The 16937-nt window shown below is 41.8% G+C and overlaps 1 protein-coding gene across 2 annotated transcripts in view; it reads left to right on the top strand.

Moving 5' to 3' along the window:
• The window catches only part of USP48 (ubiquitin specific peptidase 48), a 725601-nt gene that overhangs the window by 2889 nt on the left and 705775 nt on the right, over positions 1-16937 (top strand). For both annotated transcript variants that reach the window (XM_078642611.1, XM_078642612.1), the window contains exon 2: positions 2755-2875. In XM_078642611.1, the coding sequence (XP_078498737.1) occupies positions 2755-2875 (121 nt within the window). The remainder of the gene's footprint in view (positions 1-2754; positions 2876-16937) is intronic.

Below are 16937 nucleotides of genomic sequence, written 5' to 3'. Positions count from 1 at the left end.
TAGCAGGTTGTCCGACACTGTGATGCCTGGCACTTACAAGGGTTTGTTAAAAGAACCCTCACACACCAACCTAGTTGGTGTCATGCTTCATCATCTGGTTCCCAGCTGAGTAGCCGAATGCTACTCAGCTGTGCTGCGACACCTGATTACAGTAAAGCTGGATTTTTTGAGAGTGAGTGTGATGAAGTGGTGTTTTAAAAATACCCCTGTGTCTCTAACCAATAATTACATTATTCCCAGTGATCCAGGGTATGTTTAAAAATAATAAGTGGATAATTTAAAAGACTATTAGTTGTTTCTTAGTTATCTGCCGGTCTACATATTTCAGCCCATGAAAGAATTGGATATGGCTTTCTTCAGGACCTCTCTCACAAAGAAGGTTCCAGAGGAAACCGGAGTAGGTGCAGATGCGGGCGAGCTCCATGACCAAAGTGTAAAAATAGGGGCTCTCTCCTCCCGGGACCAGAGTTGCATTGTATTTCCATAAACAACGTACATACACAGATGTGGACCCAACTGACAGTCAGTCCAGAGAGCATAATTAGCACACCTTAGCGCGTGTGTTTAAAAATGCGTATACACGTGGTTTAAAAAGTTTTTACCACTCACTTTTTTCACTTTCACCACTATTTTATACATTGTGAGAGTGGGCCTGAAGAAAGCCATATCCAATTCTTTCACATCTGAAACATGTAGACCGGTAGATAACTAAGACGCAAGTAATTATCTTTTACGTTATCCACTCATTATTTTTATACATACCCTGGACCACTGGGAATAAAGTAATAATCGGTTTGAGACCCAGAGGTATTTTTAAAACACTTCATCACACTCACTCTCCAAAAATCCAGCTCCACTGTAAATAGGTGTCGCAGCACATCTGAGTTGCATTTGGCTACTCAGCTAGAAACCCGATGAAGCATGACACCAACTAGGTTGGTGTGTGGGGGTTCTTTTAACAAACCCTTGCAGTGCCAGACAACCTGCTAGACTGGTCCGTCCAAGTTGTTTATTAATAACAATTAAAAGCTCAGATCTATGAATAGATAAATTGAGACAAAAAAAAGTGCAGTGGGATAATAAGCCAACATAGGTGTTTGCGCATGGGAGTAATAGCGAGGCCTGCTGAGTTGCCTTTTGAATCGTTTCTGCGGGGACAGCGAGTCTGACTGACCTCAACATGTCTTTGGTGAAACTGTAAATTATAAATGATAAGCAAAATGATGTAAACACGTTTTTGGAGTGCAACTTAAAATTTGGCCTTGAACATTGTTTGATAGCCACTCATGGCCAACTGGCAATTCTTTAGGTATGGCTTTCCAGGGGATCCCTTATAGGGAAGGAAGAGGTGAGAGTAACAAGACAGCAAGTCTTTTAAAGCGCACCTCCTCCACACCTGACTTTTATATAACAGGCCTTTAGCATAAAAGCTAGGTTAAATATCACTATATTTAGGCCCATTCTGTGGTGGGTAAATCTGGGTTTAATCCCCTTGGTTTGGCACTGGAATACTAGAGTAAAAGAGGACAAAATCTGTGAACGCAAATGATACCCAACCATGACACTTAAGATTGCAACCACTGTCCTCTTCAGACACAGTTGTTATCAGGTCTTGTGCTTCAGGCCCTCACACAGCACAATAATTCTGGAACGGTTGCATTAGGGTTGGTAGTCTAGAAGTCTAGGCAAGCTGATCTCCGCATTTAGGAATTCTTTGAGAACAGATTTTAACAATGCTAAGTCTCTCCCTTAGTTGATATTCATGGTCCCGATTCTGGCTTGCATATTTGGCTAGGGCTTTTGGTTGTCACCTTAAAGGTGTTATGTATATTATTGCCATAATAATAACCAATCCAAATTGAGAAAGATGTCACAGTGAAGGATCAAAGATCGATGGAGGAGCGTGTGTCAACATGCAAATCCATGGGTCGGGTGGATGAGTTACTGTCTATTCAAGGAGTATCATGGCTACGTTTTACGTGCTGTAAGATGGATTCAAGCTATAATAAAGGCTTGTTGTGGAAACAGGTGCCACTATGTTGTAAAGCATGAAAGGGGCATGTACAGCTGGTAATGGTATATAATATAATGTGTATATATACATATTATGTATATAACAAGCACTCTAACTTGAATCTCTTCTAGACTTTTTTCGATGTTTACTCTTGAGATGTGAATTGAGCATGCCGTAGGTCAAAACCACATAGTACACACTAACTCCCAATATCTAATGTGTGTTTTTTTGTCCCTCCTTTTGGTGTTTTGCTCCCTCCCACCGAGCAGGGGCCCATTACTTGTATCCTTTCACTTTGCTGTATGTCTGTTCCTGTCTGCACGCAATTATTATTTTTTTGGTTGCTTGCTGCTTGTCTTGTTCTAAATGGGATTGAAAAGAGTGCACTTTAGTGTGTGGCGCATGGCTGACTGGTCTCTACCAAATCATTCTGGAAGATCAAGTGGGGATTGCTGCAGTGATAAAATTGTGCTCTTCTTGTTCGGCGATGTTCTGGTCTATTGTGATTCGCAACATAACACCATTCCCAAAAACCTGGTTCTTAGTATGAAAGTGATTATAAATGTATATTTTAAAGTGTTTTGAACTGGCCATGGGCAACATGTTTGCTGTTCAATACAGCAAACGTATTACATCTACACAAACGTTTTTTTTTATCTATTATTCATTGTGCCCTATCGTTTGTCACAAATCACTAACACGTTTTTCATTGTCGTTTTGACCTTGTTTTGCTTTTTTAGGAGGAACTGTAAAGGAAATCCAAATTGCTTGGTTGGTATTGGTGAGCATATTTGGCTTGGGGAAATAGACGAGAATAGTTTTCACAACATTGACGACCCAAATTCTGAGCGGAGGAAAAAGGTATGAAGATTCAATGTTTTCTGTCATTCTGTCACTTTCATTTTTGTGTTAGCGTAATTTATCAAACAATGAGTCAGTTTTACAGTCTGCTACTTGTTCTTTGTTCAGAACACATCATTTTAATGAAACAGGACTCTGGAAAATATAGTAAAACTACACACACGTCAGCAATGTATTTCCTGATTCTTGATCCCACGTTTTGTCAGACTGCCGCAGCTGAATTGAGGAGGCTTTGCCTAGTGTGTGCTTGGTTGCCTCATGTTTTTCAACAAATAGTGGAGATTCATTTACATTTCAACAGAGTTTATTTGTGGTTCTTATGAATTATTTGTAATAATAAAAATTTACAATTACAGAAAATAAATGCAACAATTAGTGTTTGAAAACAATCTTATGATATGACTTACTCACATCGTACTATTCAGCTCTTTACACTTTCATTACCATTGGTGTTTGCGTTCATGTGTTAGACAGTGGTTTAAAACATTTGTGTTGTGCTTACTTGCATACTGGTTTGCTGTTTTGAAAAGGTCTTGCTGTGTATTAACTTGACTGTATTGTCAGTTCCTTGTGTGTCTTCTGTGCTCCAATACTTTCAGAACCCCTTCTGTAAATTTGAGGATTCAAGTCAAAATCTGTAACTGGAAAACTGGTTCAAGAGTTTTAGGAGTTATTTAACTTATGAGCAATATGGTATCTTTCTAAGTCTTTTCTTGCACCCAGATTGTCACATTTCATTTTCTTTTTTATAGTTTAAGCCTTATTCTATATTTGTATTTATTTACTTGTATTTATCAAACATGCTGTGGAAAGACATTTCTCTCTATTGTGAATCCCCATGGAATGTAACTTGTTTTCACCACCTAAGTAAAAATTACCCATGTGATTGTTTTAGGCCATAATAACATGCAAATTCCAGAGGGTGATAGTTAAGTCAGCTTGCTCACTCTACTCAACCTGTCCTGCTATTTAGTAGTTCACCTTTATGGCTCTACAGTCAACTGGAGTTTTTACATTTTGAAAAATGGCACATGAAATTTTATAAGTTCTGACCTGACATTTCTTTAGGGTTTACTTTAACCTGCCTCGCATTTTACCTCCAGTTCTATTTGTGGCCAAATACATTGAATGCCATTGACCGATCCAGTAGAATGAGGGAACTGACATAACTACCATTCTAGGGATACTCTGATTACATGGTACTTGAGGTATGATTACACTGTCCAATCCTAGGAACCTATTGTAGAAAGAGAGGATCGTTTTATTCTTGTGAACACTGTTAGATTTGCACCTCTTCTGCAGCATATCAGATTGCTAACTGCAATAAGGCTTGGTCTTTGTCTTGCAGCGTGGTCTTTAGTACTTGTGCTCTGTTGACATGCACACACTCCACAAGTTGCATTACCCTTGTAAATACATTGAAGTCATTCATGATGCCATGTGGCAGGTCTAGAGCAGAATAAGGCTGGGGCATGAGTTATGATTTTGTGCAGTTTATAATATCTGGGGAATATAATTTTTTTTAGGTCGAGCCTACTAGACAGCACATGCTCCTTTTTGTTTTGAGGCATATTGTGGTGTACCAAGAACGTAGAGGGGCTTGGTGCACACCCATTGCTTACAGTTTGTTTGGGTTTCCCGTCACTCTAATTTGACCTCTTCTTATTCGTGTTCCAGCTTGTCAGTCTTGTGTTTGTCCCTTCTATAGAACATTGCCTCTTTACCATATATTTGATTGGCTGGCATCTCTTCTTCCACTGCTTGCTTTCCAAGCACTACTTTCTTCTTTCGTGTTAAGCACTCCCTCGAGTACTTTTCTCCACCTGCACTTGTGTTGCTCCTGCCACCTGAGCGCTTGACCCCTTCCCAGTTTCACATGCACATTTGCTTTCCCTCATTTCCTCTCCATGCCCTCAGTCTTGCTTGTCCCCTCCTGCGCTGCACACTCATTCTTTCTCCCTGTTGTTCCTTCCCCACCTTCTGTGCCCTCTGTGATGCTTTTCTCCAACCCGTTTTGCTTCTCTATCCCTACTGCCGTCCTCGTCTTACTTATGCCTTCCTGCCACCCTTAGTTTATTATTTACATCTTTCTCCCACAAGTGTTGCCTCTGTGTTCTCCCGTCAGTTTGAAAAGCATTTGTGCATTTTTCTTTTCTTTTTAGTTACCGGTCAAACTCAAATTGGTAAGTAAAATGGGAAAAAAAGTGCCTGCGTCCCTTTGTAGACGTGCACATGTATAAATAAATGTTAATTAGTAATAACCAAAGGTTTGTCTTTTTAGTGAATATACTTTTTTTACTACGAGATTTTATTGAGTTCAGTTCAGGAAAGACCTCAATAAAACACGTTCAACAAACATACAGAATCTAAATGTAAGTTGGTTTTGTACCAATAGTTCAAATACAACAAAGAGAAACTCTGTACCCCCCCATTAAACCAGCTCGCGAGTGAATCTTAAGCCCACCAAAATAGCTTCGTCTAAACTTGAATCACTATTAAGAATCTCCTTGAAACTTTCATCTAGCGCTTATTAAACATCATGTAAAAGAGGCCCGATCAGCCAATAGGCGCATTGATTTCAGTGACTTCGGGCATGTTAGTAACATTCTGTTATTCAATAGGAAGTCTCCTAGTGGCTTCTAAAATGTCTCCAATGTATCCCTCCCTTTCATTTATCTCCCAAGTTACCTTCTCCATAGTTAACAGGCGCCAACGTTTCCCAGCCATTCCTGTGTTGTTGGAATCAATGTGTACTTCCGTCGCAATGCAATCAATTGCTTTGCTGCTAAGAGCATATTGAAGATCAGTGTCCGATCAGACATGGGTGGATTCAGTTGGACAAAGACCCAGTAAGATTCTTCCTAAATTGGGTTTTAGCGGATATCCCACCACTCCCCTTATGTGACTAAGTATTTCCTTCCAGTGATTTAGGCATGTCTACCAAATAAATATAGTCCTTCTTTCTTGCCCATAGCCTCTCCAGTACTTACCATCAGTAGTTGTATACATTTTGCTTCAATTTGTGTGGTGGTATGGTTTTAGATACCAGTTTCTCATATATTTGTACAGGGTCTCCCTATTCAGAACAGTTTTACTCAACCAATGAATGTCTGACCAAAATTTCTTCCATTTTATTGGTGTTACGGAGATTCCTAAAATCTGTTCTCATTGTTTCATGGAATGCTATTTGGGGTACGGGTTAACACTGATTAATGCTGCATAAATGTTGGAAGTGAGTCCTTTAAGGGGGCGGGGGGGAGTATGTTCGAAAAAGCTTTTCCCAGGAGGATGGCAATCTAATAGCGCTGACTTGTTCTCTTAATGGAGGGCCCAATGCCTTAACTGGAATAATGCACACACTCTGTTTCACTCAACAGAAAATCCTCTTTGCAGTGCTGAAAGTATTTAATTTCATTTTCCTAAAACAATTCCCTCAACATTAAACATCTTCCCATGTCCCAGGCCTCAAAATCAGTATGAGCCACCCGAGGCTTAAAGTCAAAGGTACCCAAATGTGGTGTGAAATGCAATGGGAATATGGTAAGGGTCGAAAGCCAGTGCCAAGTATTTAAGGCAGGCCATAGTATTTCTGAATAATAATATGCTGGAGGATGTGCAACATTGAGTAGTCACAGAATTTCTCATGGAGGTTGTCCGACACAGCAGCGTCCATATGGGCCAAATGATGATCTGTTTTGTACAGCGACCATTCAAAGAAAACCTTCAGCTGTGCTGCCTGGTAGTATTTCTTTATTTCTGGTCTAGACCTCCTGATTTCCAATGAGCTTTCAATATTTTACAAGATAGGTGTGTTAGTTTTTCCTGGCCAAATAAAAGCATCTATTGTGGTCTGAATATTCTACAAGTTTTTGTCTAGGATCTTCAGTGGGAGGGCTTGGAAGTTTTAAATCAGGCAGGGCAGCACATTCCATTTGATTGCTGCTATCCTCCCCAACAATGATATGCATAAAGGGTGCCATCTTTGCAGATCTGCCACAATGGAGTGTATCAACCAGGAATAGTCAGCAGCATACAGAACCACAAGCTTTGTTGTTAATTATATCCCCAGATATATTATTTTGTTAGTGATCCAGCGGAAAGGGGATTGTGTCAGTAAATTCCTGTGCAAGCACTGCAGGAAGACTAAAACATAACATTTCCCGGAACCTAGATGTTCTACTGTAATGTTCCAGTATTTCCTTAACTCTTGAAACAGAGGATTGGGGACCAGTAAGGGTCAGCAGAATGCTGTCTCAAGAATAGTGTATTTTATGGAAATCTTTCCCTGGATACACTCCCTTGATGTCTGGATCAATTTTAATCATTGCTGCTTAATAGTTAAGAGGGCAATAGTAACAGTGAGAGAGGCCATCCTTGTCTTGTTCCAGGTGCTAATGGAATTTTCCTGACCTCTGCATTTGGTCCATTAAGGAAGGCTAGTTGGACATCAGTCTATTAGCTAGTACTTTTGTGAACAATTTTGCATCTGAATTCAATACGGCTATATGTATATAGAACTCACATTTGTTGTCAGATTTGCCTGGCTTATGCATTAGCGAGATATTTGCTGACGCCATTGATGGTGTACCTATTTGCGATTTGAAGAATGGAATTAAAGAGTTTCACCAGTCTGGGTGTTAGGTCTGATCTAAAGTGTTCAAAGAGCCTGTTGGTAATCTATCAGGTCCTGGGATTGTATTCGGATGGAGTTAATGGGTGGCCCGATAATCTTGTCCGGTGTGATAGGTAAAACTTGGAATTCTCTATCTCCCACACTCAGTTTGGGCAAGTTTGCCTCTTTAATGCGTGCCTCTACCCCCCCCCCCCCTCCTAAACCACCGACTCCTCCCGATACAGATTAATATAAAAGGTCTTAAATGCATAACGTTTGGCCTCAGTTTTTTCAAGAAGGGTGCCAGAGGGGGTCTAGAAATGTCTATTGTCGTAGGAGTCTAGCCAGGAGTGACCCATTTTATTACCTTGCTCATAAAATCGTTGCCTGAAACATAATAGTGTTTTTCAGATTCCTCCATAGCCAACAACTGATTTGTTACATAAGAGATGTGCTCTTTCTCATAAGCGTTAGAGAGGCTGACGATCTATATTAACCCTCTTGATTTTTTTACTTCTTTTCAAGGGAATCTCTACCGAGCACCATTTCGTTGTAGGGCAGGCCTTTCCGCTATGCAACTGACTCGATAAACTCCCCTCTTGAAAGTAATGAGTGATAACCACCTTCATTTGCCATTCTACCCTATTTTTAAGAAGAGATTTGTCGAATTTCCAGCTACTCCTACTCTTTGATAGCTCCGTGTCTCATGTTACCATTGCGTGATTGCAATCGAGCCTTGCTAAATGCATTTGTTGCATTTACTATTCCCTATGACTCCCTATATTAGGTTGATTAGGGAATAAGACCTGTGTACGAGGGAGAAGAATGTATATTCTTGTCCTGAAGAATATCAAATATGCCAAAAAAAACAGGAGAAACAAGTAACTTCTAAAGTTGCTACAATATTGGGTGAAACGATCAATGCATTTTTTTCTCCACCCAGGGAGAACAAACTCTCCTCTTTTCTTTTGTCCCACCCCCATTGTTCCTATTCCAGCCCCCCTCCCAGATAAACCCTGCTTGAAATAGGAACAATATACATTCCAGGTGTGGTAGTGGTTTGTGCTGTGACCTACACTTACCACTTCCACCTCACTCCCAGTCCTCTGAAATAATTAAGGTTCCAGTGGGAGAATTGGCTGCCAATCTAACAAAGGCTGGCCAGTTATTCTTAAAAGATTTGCAGCATAACATCTTCTAACTTTAAATTAACAAGCGCAATCAATCAGGAAAACCTCAAAGAGCAACAACATCCCAATAGCGATCTGCAAATATTGATAGCGATTTTTTGTTTGAAAATAATGTCAGTAGCAGTATGGTAGGTTAATTTAAGTTATACAGCCCCTCTCTATAAACCAAATTATAAGGACCTTTGAGTCTTAATTGCCAGCTGATCTATTTGGGAGTTAGTTGCCTCGACTGACCCACCATTTCCCTTCTTTCTTTACATTCAAAAATTTGGTGGACCCGAGGTTAAAGGCCTTTTATGGAATGGGATCAACATTTCTGGACCTTCTTCTATAGTTTGGACCACATGTCTTTACAAATCAAGTTGCAACCAAAGGCAAAAAGGAAAAGCCCATCTGTAACGAATTTGCCGTCTGCGCAACTCCGCCGTTACCAAGGACAGCATTTGTCTCATGTTCGAAGTTGTTTGTGACAGACTCTTCAACAGTTTGACAGTTAAGTCATGGAACGCTCCTTTCGGTCCGTTGGGAAGAGCCCAGTTTTGTATTATGTCCCTTGAGTGGGCGCCCCTCCCCCTTTCGGTATACTCACCTTGTGCGCACGAACTACAGGGCTGTGAAGTGTTTGATCCTCCTTTAGAACATGACAAATACAAAGCCTCACAGCAAATGATCACATTATCTCCTTCATTCTCTCTCACATTGCAAATTGGGATAATTTCTCCAGTTGTTTGATGCTCCAGATCTGTGCCTTTTTCCTTTTTCACTTACGTATCATGCATCTTCCTGCTGTCTTGACATAGGGCTGCAATGTAGTCTTCGTTGGCAAGCCAGCTCGTCGACCCAACGCCTGAATTTCCTTTGTTACTTCAGAGTCCTTTGACCGAGTCTGCCTTTAGAGCTTCCAGTCGCATAGTGACCATATTTTTAATTTTCTTATTTAAGACTCCCAGACCCTTCTGTAAGTCATCCTTAGTGATCACCGGCCTGTGTCTCCTTTTTTTTGTTGCCATTTCAAGTTGGACATGGGTTGTTGGTGCCGAAGTCTGACCCCAAAATTTGTTGAAATCCTTCTGAGATTTAGACAGCTTCGGCATGAATAAGCAGAAGGCATCAAGATGCAGTTCTTTGAAGGAAAACGCTTGATCCTATAAAAGATATTTCTATGTTTCCCCAGCCATGAGAAATGTATTCTCTTACAGTCAGTGTGGCTGAATACAGCTTCATGAATGTTTGGCAGGATTATGTAGCCAAAGTTAATAAGAATAAAAGAAAAAATGCATTTCCAATGACTAGTGTGCATCCTAACTATTAAGTTACAATTGCTGGCTCTAATAAATGTGTGATTTATCCCTCCTGGCCTTTTAGACGACATTATTATTTTTTTTAGTATTTTTCTTACTGTCCCTGTTAAGCACATTGTGGTGATTGCTCCATTTGTATTAATTGACAGTGCTTCTTAGGTGACCTTCCTACTTAGGAGTTGCAATAAATAAATATGGGGAGTAACTTATAAGTTTGACAAACGATTATCAGTTTACTGCGTCACAATTCAGTATGTGCATGCAATACCTGTTTGTGCTAGCCAAGCACTGCAACAAAATCAGTGATGAACGTGAAAATGTGTGTAACTGTTACATTCACTTCATAAAAAACACATTCTTTATCCTACCTAAGAAATGTTTAAAGTAATCACTGGACAATTTACAGATTGTGATCTGTACCAATGACCATTTTTGCTCGATGAATGTGCCAAATAAAGTTGTTTGTACCATAAACAGCAGTGTTAGAGTGCCCACTTTTGCTTTCTGTGGTTAACCAAATTGTTTCATTGCTGCCTTTCTTGCATAAGATTGATGTGGTACAGGCATTGGTGCTGTGGCAGCTAGGTTACTTTCAAGTAATACACGTAGTAGCCTCAGAAAAACGTAATTAGTTTAGTAGTCCAAAATCATCCAGACCAGAATAATATGTAGCCTAAATTTAGTAGCCCTTGCATCCATGCAGCCCTTCGATTAACTCCCAGTGTACCTTTCAAAATGTGTCTCCCTGTTAGCTCTATTAATCCTGAGGCCAGGCGTCCATACCCCAACTTGAGAAAACATTCCAAACTAACTGAAACTTGAGTTCTGCTACAATTGGAACAGTTTCTTCAGTAACATTACACAGAAAACCATATGGCAGCAGAGAGATGAGAGACTACTAGAGACTTGCATTCAACTGAACTGTGCGCTTTGCCTTCAACAGTAATATCTAGTTCCACAATAAGTCAAAATCCTCCCCTTTTCAACCAAGTCCCTCATACAGTTAGAAATCTGGAACCTGACTGAGGTTGCTGAGCATTGAATGTACTTTGACTTATAGCCGCTTTGCTAGGCCCCAAGGGAGTCAGAGCTGTGCACGAGCCGCTACAGACCTGAGCACGAGCCGACTCAGGTTTGTGAACGCCAACGTGCACGCTCACGGCGTCACGCTCCCGCCCTCCGGCGTCTCTTCCGAGGCGCGCTCCAGGCCGACGGGCTCCACTGCAGGCTCCAGAGCGACGTCAGGTAGGCTGTCTTTTTTTTTTGTTGTTGTTTTGTTGCTGTCTTGTTTTAACAAGGACTTTGCTTAAAACTAGCATGAGAAATAACTTGCATGTATATTATTTTTCGTGCTGTGAATTCGGCAGATGTGAATAGATTCCGACTGTTACAAGCTTCCCGCCTTTTTGCTCTAGTTTACAGTCGGACCTTTCTGCTTTATTAGGCACCACGAAAAACTGCCGCAGCGCAGTCAGAGACTCCTTGTGAGACCCCATCAGCGTCAGGGCAGGTAGGGAGGGCTGCACAGTGTCAGGCAGAGGCTAGAGCCTGCACTGCGGTACAGATCGCTGTGGCAGGCTGTGAGAGCCTGATACTTTGTTTATGATATCGGCATTGTGAGGATGTCAGCCCAGACTCTCTGTGCCATGTGCATTCGGCGTGAATCTGACAACACCGAGAGGCGGGCCCAGCTTCACTTGGATCCCGTGTTTGGCAGGCAGCAGTAGAATTACTCTTCCCCTCGGTGCCCGCACCCAATTAGACAAGGTACTAAGGGTGCCGTGCAGGATGTTTTTGTGGCACCAGTTAGCAGGAAGAAACCTATGGCACTCCCTTTGCTCCGGACCCACTAGCACCTACGGACATGTGTGTGTGCAAGGGAGTTGGAGTCTTGTTTAAGCACAGAGCAGGGGCCATGCACCAGCCTGGCCTGCTGCACCACCATTCAGTCTCCGGAGTTGAAATGCTGCGGAGTGCATCAGAGGGATCATGGCGATAAATGAGCTACTGCCATATTCTGTAGGAGACAGCCAGTGTGAAATTGGCTGGATAAAAGGTGTTGGATTATTGGCAAATCAATTAAAACATTATTTTTCGTGTTTCGGCGCCCGCAGCAGGCAGAGAGCGTGTGGGCCTGGTATCCGATTGTCCACGCCGCGCCATATTGGTTCTGAACTCTTTGTATGCTGCCAGCCATTAAAAGGGTATTCAGCTCGCATGACTGATATCAGGCAGCATGCTTTTTAATTTTCCAACATCCTGCCGCAAAACATCAGGCAGTGGGTTTCCAAGCCTTTGAGGCTGCTGCCAACCAGAGCGAGACATCCCTAGGAGAGGAGACCTGCCGCTGACTCTCCACCCCGAAGGCCCAAGAAACGTGGCAGCTGAAGATATGTAAAGAAAGCTTGGCCGAAGCGCTCAGTTCGGAGACCCCCCAGGCACTTGTGAATTGGCAGCAGACAGGTTAGTCACGCTGTGCCCCGTGTTTATTTGTTATCAGCATGGGCTTAGCTGTATTAGGTTAACACAAATGTAATAGCATGCTCAATGATTTCTTTACCTTTACATTTTCGGGCACATTTTAACACAGCATATTGTATTCTACTAAAAACAGATTGAAAGGGACTGCCTGCTTGTACTACAGTTTCTTCTTCTGCGGCTATGGTTCTATCTCAAACATTTAATTTGGTTTTTGCAATGGAGCTTTGGAAACATTTTGAAAAATTGTAATTGCAGCCATGTATTTGCTTGCAGAAACAGGGAATTGTCACTTATAGTCGTTGACCGTTACTCATAATTACACTGAAATTATAAAAATGTCACACGTAGCAATCTGAAACTTTGGGAGCTATGTTGCATGCACATAGTAGCAGGTGCAACGTTACCCCTCCAGAGCTTTCTTTAACCCCTCCGATGCTCATGACAAGCTCAGCTCATCATGAGCCACGGTTCTCCTGTGCTCATGACGAGCTCAGCTCGTCATGACCGTTAGAACGCTCAGGTGCGGGGCTAATTCCCCTGCTGTGCTGGGCGTTCTAAGGAACAGGCGTGGTCATGACGAGCTCAGCTCGTCATGCGCACACGAGAAATGTGGCTCATGACGAGCTGAGCTCGTCATGAGCACCGGGGCGCTGTGCGCGCCCCCCCACCCTCCAGCACAGCGGGGGAATCGGCCCCGCAGCCAAGGGGTTAAATATAAACAAGTATTACGTGTGCATGTGTATTTACATGGTGGGGTAATGCACTGTAATTGCTCTCCTGTGACGCTGTGCTATAACTCAGTATTCATTTAAAAATAAATGTTTTGTTGGAAAACAGTGACCAGCACTTTCTGGGTTCTAAACAAGCATTTGCAATGGAATAGGTCTTGCATTTGCGAGAATTTGAGCTATTGGCATTGTAATGACAATGCCTGTTATTTACGTGTTCGGAAAAGCTGCAAGCGGTGGGTAAACACGCACTCATAGTCCCTGCTTACGAAAAGAAAGACTGGCATTAAAAAAGGCGTAGTTACTGTCAGTGTTGCTTTCCGTAAGCAATAACTGCACAAATATGCACAAAGTGCATGTTTAGGCACCGCTTGCAGATTTTTAAAATATATAAATAAAAGGCTTTGATATTTACAATGCCAATAGCACAAACTCTTGTAAGTGCGAGACCTATTGCATTGCAAATGCTTGTTATATATTAGTATTTTATTTTTTATTGCTGATGTGGACTCCTATTTTCTTTTTGTACCTTGGTGCCTTAAAGTGGCCTGGAGAGTTATTTTTACTGCATAAGTATTTTATTACCTTCTATTCCCTGTTTTACATAAAAAAAAAGTGAACAGAATTCGATTAAACCTGACCCTCTTAACATCTAAAAGTAGGCACCATCTCTGTTGCAGAATTTGGGGATTACAGGTTCAACATAAAAACTGCTAATCAACACAGATCGGAGTCCACAATTTTGCCATGTTGGGTCCCTCAAGGTTCTTCCTTGAGCCCTACACTATTCAGCCTGTATGTTTCCCCCTGACGGAGCTTATAATGTCCTATAGGCTGAAGACCATATCATACGGTGATGATACACAAATTATTGTATCAATTACCAGAGATACTCAAACTATCACCTCTAATTTTAAAAACTTCATGCAGGCGGTAGCCTCTTGGATGGGGGAAAAAGCTACCAGAAACCAAATGGAGGCAAGACTGAGATCTTGATCTTTGGTAGCCAAACCCTTCATCTAGGACAACTCCTGGTGGCCGTAAATGTTGGGCACCCTACCCATGCTGAAAGATTCAGCAAAAAACTTGGGAATACTAGTAGATACAAATCTGTTATTTGACCTACAGGTCAATCGAACTGTATCGACATGTTTTTGGATTATCGGGATTCTCAGAAAGGTGTTCCTCTTTCTTCCTATTCCAGCATGTATTCCAGTAACTCTGGCTCTGGTTGCATCTAGGTTAGATTATTGTAATGGGTTATACTTGGAGATCAATAAATCTGCCATCTCCAAGCTGCAGTTGGTACAAAATTCTCGGCATCCCCAAATATCAGTCCATCTCTGCAGGGATTTCAAAGCTTCACTGGCTACCTAAAAACAAGCGTATTAAGTTTAAAGATTAATGTATTGTCCATAAGTCGCTATATAACACTGGAATGAGAGGAGTGGGAAAAATGTTTAATTAGTATTTCCCTCTCTCTACTCCTTCGCTCTGCACACCTTAACCATGTGGTTGTTCCTAAATATCGAAAGTCTAAATTGGGTGGTAGAACCTTTACAGTTGCTGCAGCTAAGCTATGAAATTCTCTTCCGCTATGTGTTACCCGCCTTCAGACTCGTGTCCCTTTTCGAAAGTCTTAGAAAACCTGGCTCTTCACTCTTTAGCGTTTCTGCAATGATCCCTTGATTGTGTATTGGCACTGTAGATGTTTAGGTCTCGCCTGAGACAGCGCATGCTGTCTCTTCGAGACATTTAGTAAGTAGCTTTTAAAAGTGCCACCAGAGGCCTTTGGTGGCCTAAAGCTTGCGTGCACGTGCCCAGCCGCCATCTGCCTTTCTGTCATGGCTCATTAAGCCTCCTCCGCCCCCTTGCTGTCTGTTCTCACTACCCCCCTCCCTTCTCCCCTCCCTCCTCGTTATCTTGTTATTCTTAACTTTGGAAGCATCTGATGGGAATTCTTCAAGGAGCAATTTACTTCCGGCTAAGTCAATGCCGCCTCAGACAGTAGACATTTTCTGGTGCTTATTTGACATAGTCCCTAAGACTCTTTAAGGAAATTTTCTTAAATACTCAGGCCCTCATTCTGAGTTTCCAAATAACTTCCGATGTGTGTGGCAACTCCATTAGCGCTAATTTTCGGAATTGTAATTTTGTTGAACTGTAGTATTTCTTCAATTTCTATTTAGGAAACAAGGGACCCCTAAAAATAGACTAGCTATAACACAGGGAATGAAACTAGTGGAAGGAAGTTATAGCTAGAAAAGGTACTAACCTATTGTAAGCTGAAAGAATACCCTTCTATGTCTCAATTGTAGACATATATGAGATAAGCACTCTACAACAACCTCATAAACAAAAAGAATTTTTGTTTATCAGGTTGTTGTAGAGTGCTTATCTCATATATGTCTACAATTGAGACATAGAAGGGTATTCTTTCAGCTAACAATAGTTTAGTACCTTTTCTAGCTATAACTTCCTTCCACACGTATTTCTTCAATTTCACTAGGGCCGATAAACCTAGGCATCTTTTTTCACTAACAATTTTGTCAGATTCATGTAATACCAGAGTTAAGATTGTCTCTCTGACACAGAGACTCCAACCAGAGCAAAGACTGCTTGCTACAAGGGTGACAATGTAGAGATAATTTTCAAATCCTTAAATTGATTGAAATGAACAAATGAGCAGCTTTACACAGTGCCCTCAGCAATTTGCTATGGCTGCACTATCTTGGAAGCACGTTCAAACCCGAAGAGGAGAATGTTTGGTGCATTATATTTGTTCCCTGTAAAACACTTAGAAGTAGCCGATTACCTGAATGCTCCAAACTAATAATTTATACTAATTAATTCACAAAGTTACAAAGCTTAACATTCGTCACGGACAAAAGAAAACCATGTCAACTATTATGGAAAGCTTGTTTTCACCACTTTGTTAATTTTCAATCACATGTTCTGCCCGGCCGTGCAAATAATATTCACTACAAGGACTTACTGTAGTTGCTGTACAATCCCAGAGCTCTCGGATGCAGGGGTTGCAGGGGTTATTGGCGTCATGGGTGTCATTGATGAGGGGTAAAGTGGTGTGGTCCCTGGTAAGGCGAATGTAGTAGTAAGAGCCTGTGAATGGAAAAGTTGTGGCGTTTGACCCATGAGTCCTTGTTATGTCTGGCTAGAGGTCGCTGTAGAACTCATAACATACAGAAAGAGTGCATGGGTCGGTGCGGGGTGCTTACCACAGCCCCTTCAGGCCCCGGCTCAAAGAGCAGCCACACGTCTTGGTATCGGCCCACGGCATGTTGAGATGTTTTAAAATTTTCACTTACAGGTTCCTAGGAGAAAAAGTAGCGTGCTCTTGAGCCGCACCACATGGAGCTCAGTTTTTGTGCACACACTGGTGCACCCCCTCCCAGGAAGCTCACTCCTAGCTTCTAGACACCTCAGTTTTCACCACAAGCCCCAGGCAGAGGTTCTCAGGCTGGGGTCGGCTTATAAGTGCCCAGGCGGCTGCTGACTGTTTCACGCTTTGTCAAAGTGACGTATTAAAAACAGTACTGAGCAGTAACACTTTAACTGTCCATTCTCCAAATAGAATACATGTATTGAAAGATTGAACAATAACTTTTACATCCTATGCACTACTTTCCATTCACCCTCTGCTTAGCTGTTCGCTCAAGCACAAGTCTCCACTTTCAATCCCTCTTTCCTACCCCCCCAGCACTCTCATATTACCTGATATTTGTCCTTCTT

Source organism: Lissotriton helveticus, chromosome 5_1, assembly GCF_964261635.1.
Source record: "Lissotriton helveticus chromosome 5_1, aLisHel1.1, whole genome shotgun sequence".
Classification (NCBI taxonomy): domain Eukaryota; kingdom Metazoa; phylum Chordata; class Amphibia; order Caudata; family Salamandridae; genus Lissotriton; species Lissotriton helveticus.
The sequence above is the reverse complement of the archived record's forward strand: the minus strand, read 5'-3'. Positions and strand labels throughout refer to the sequence as shown.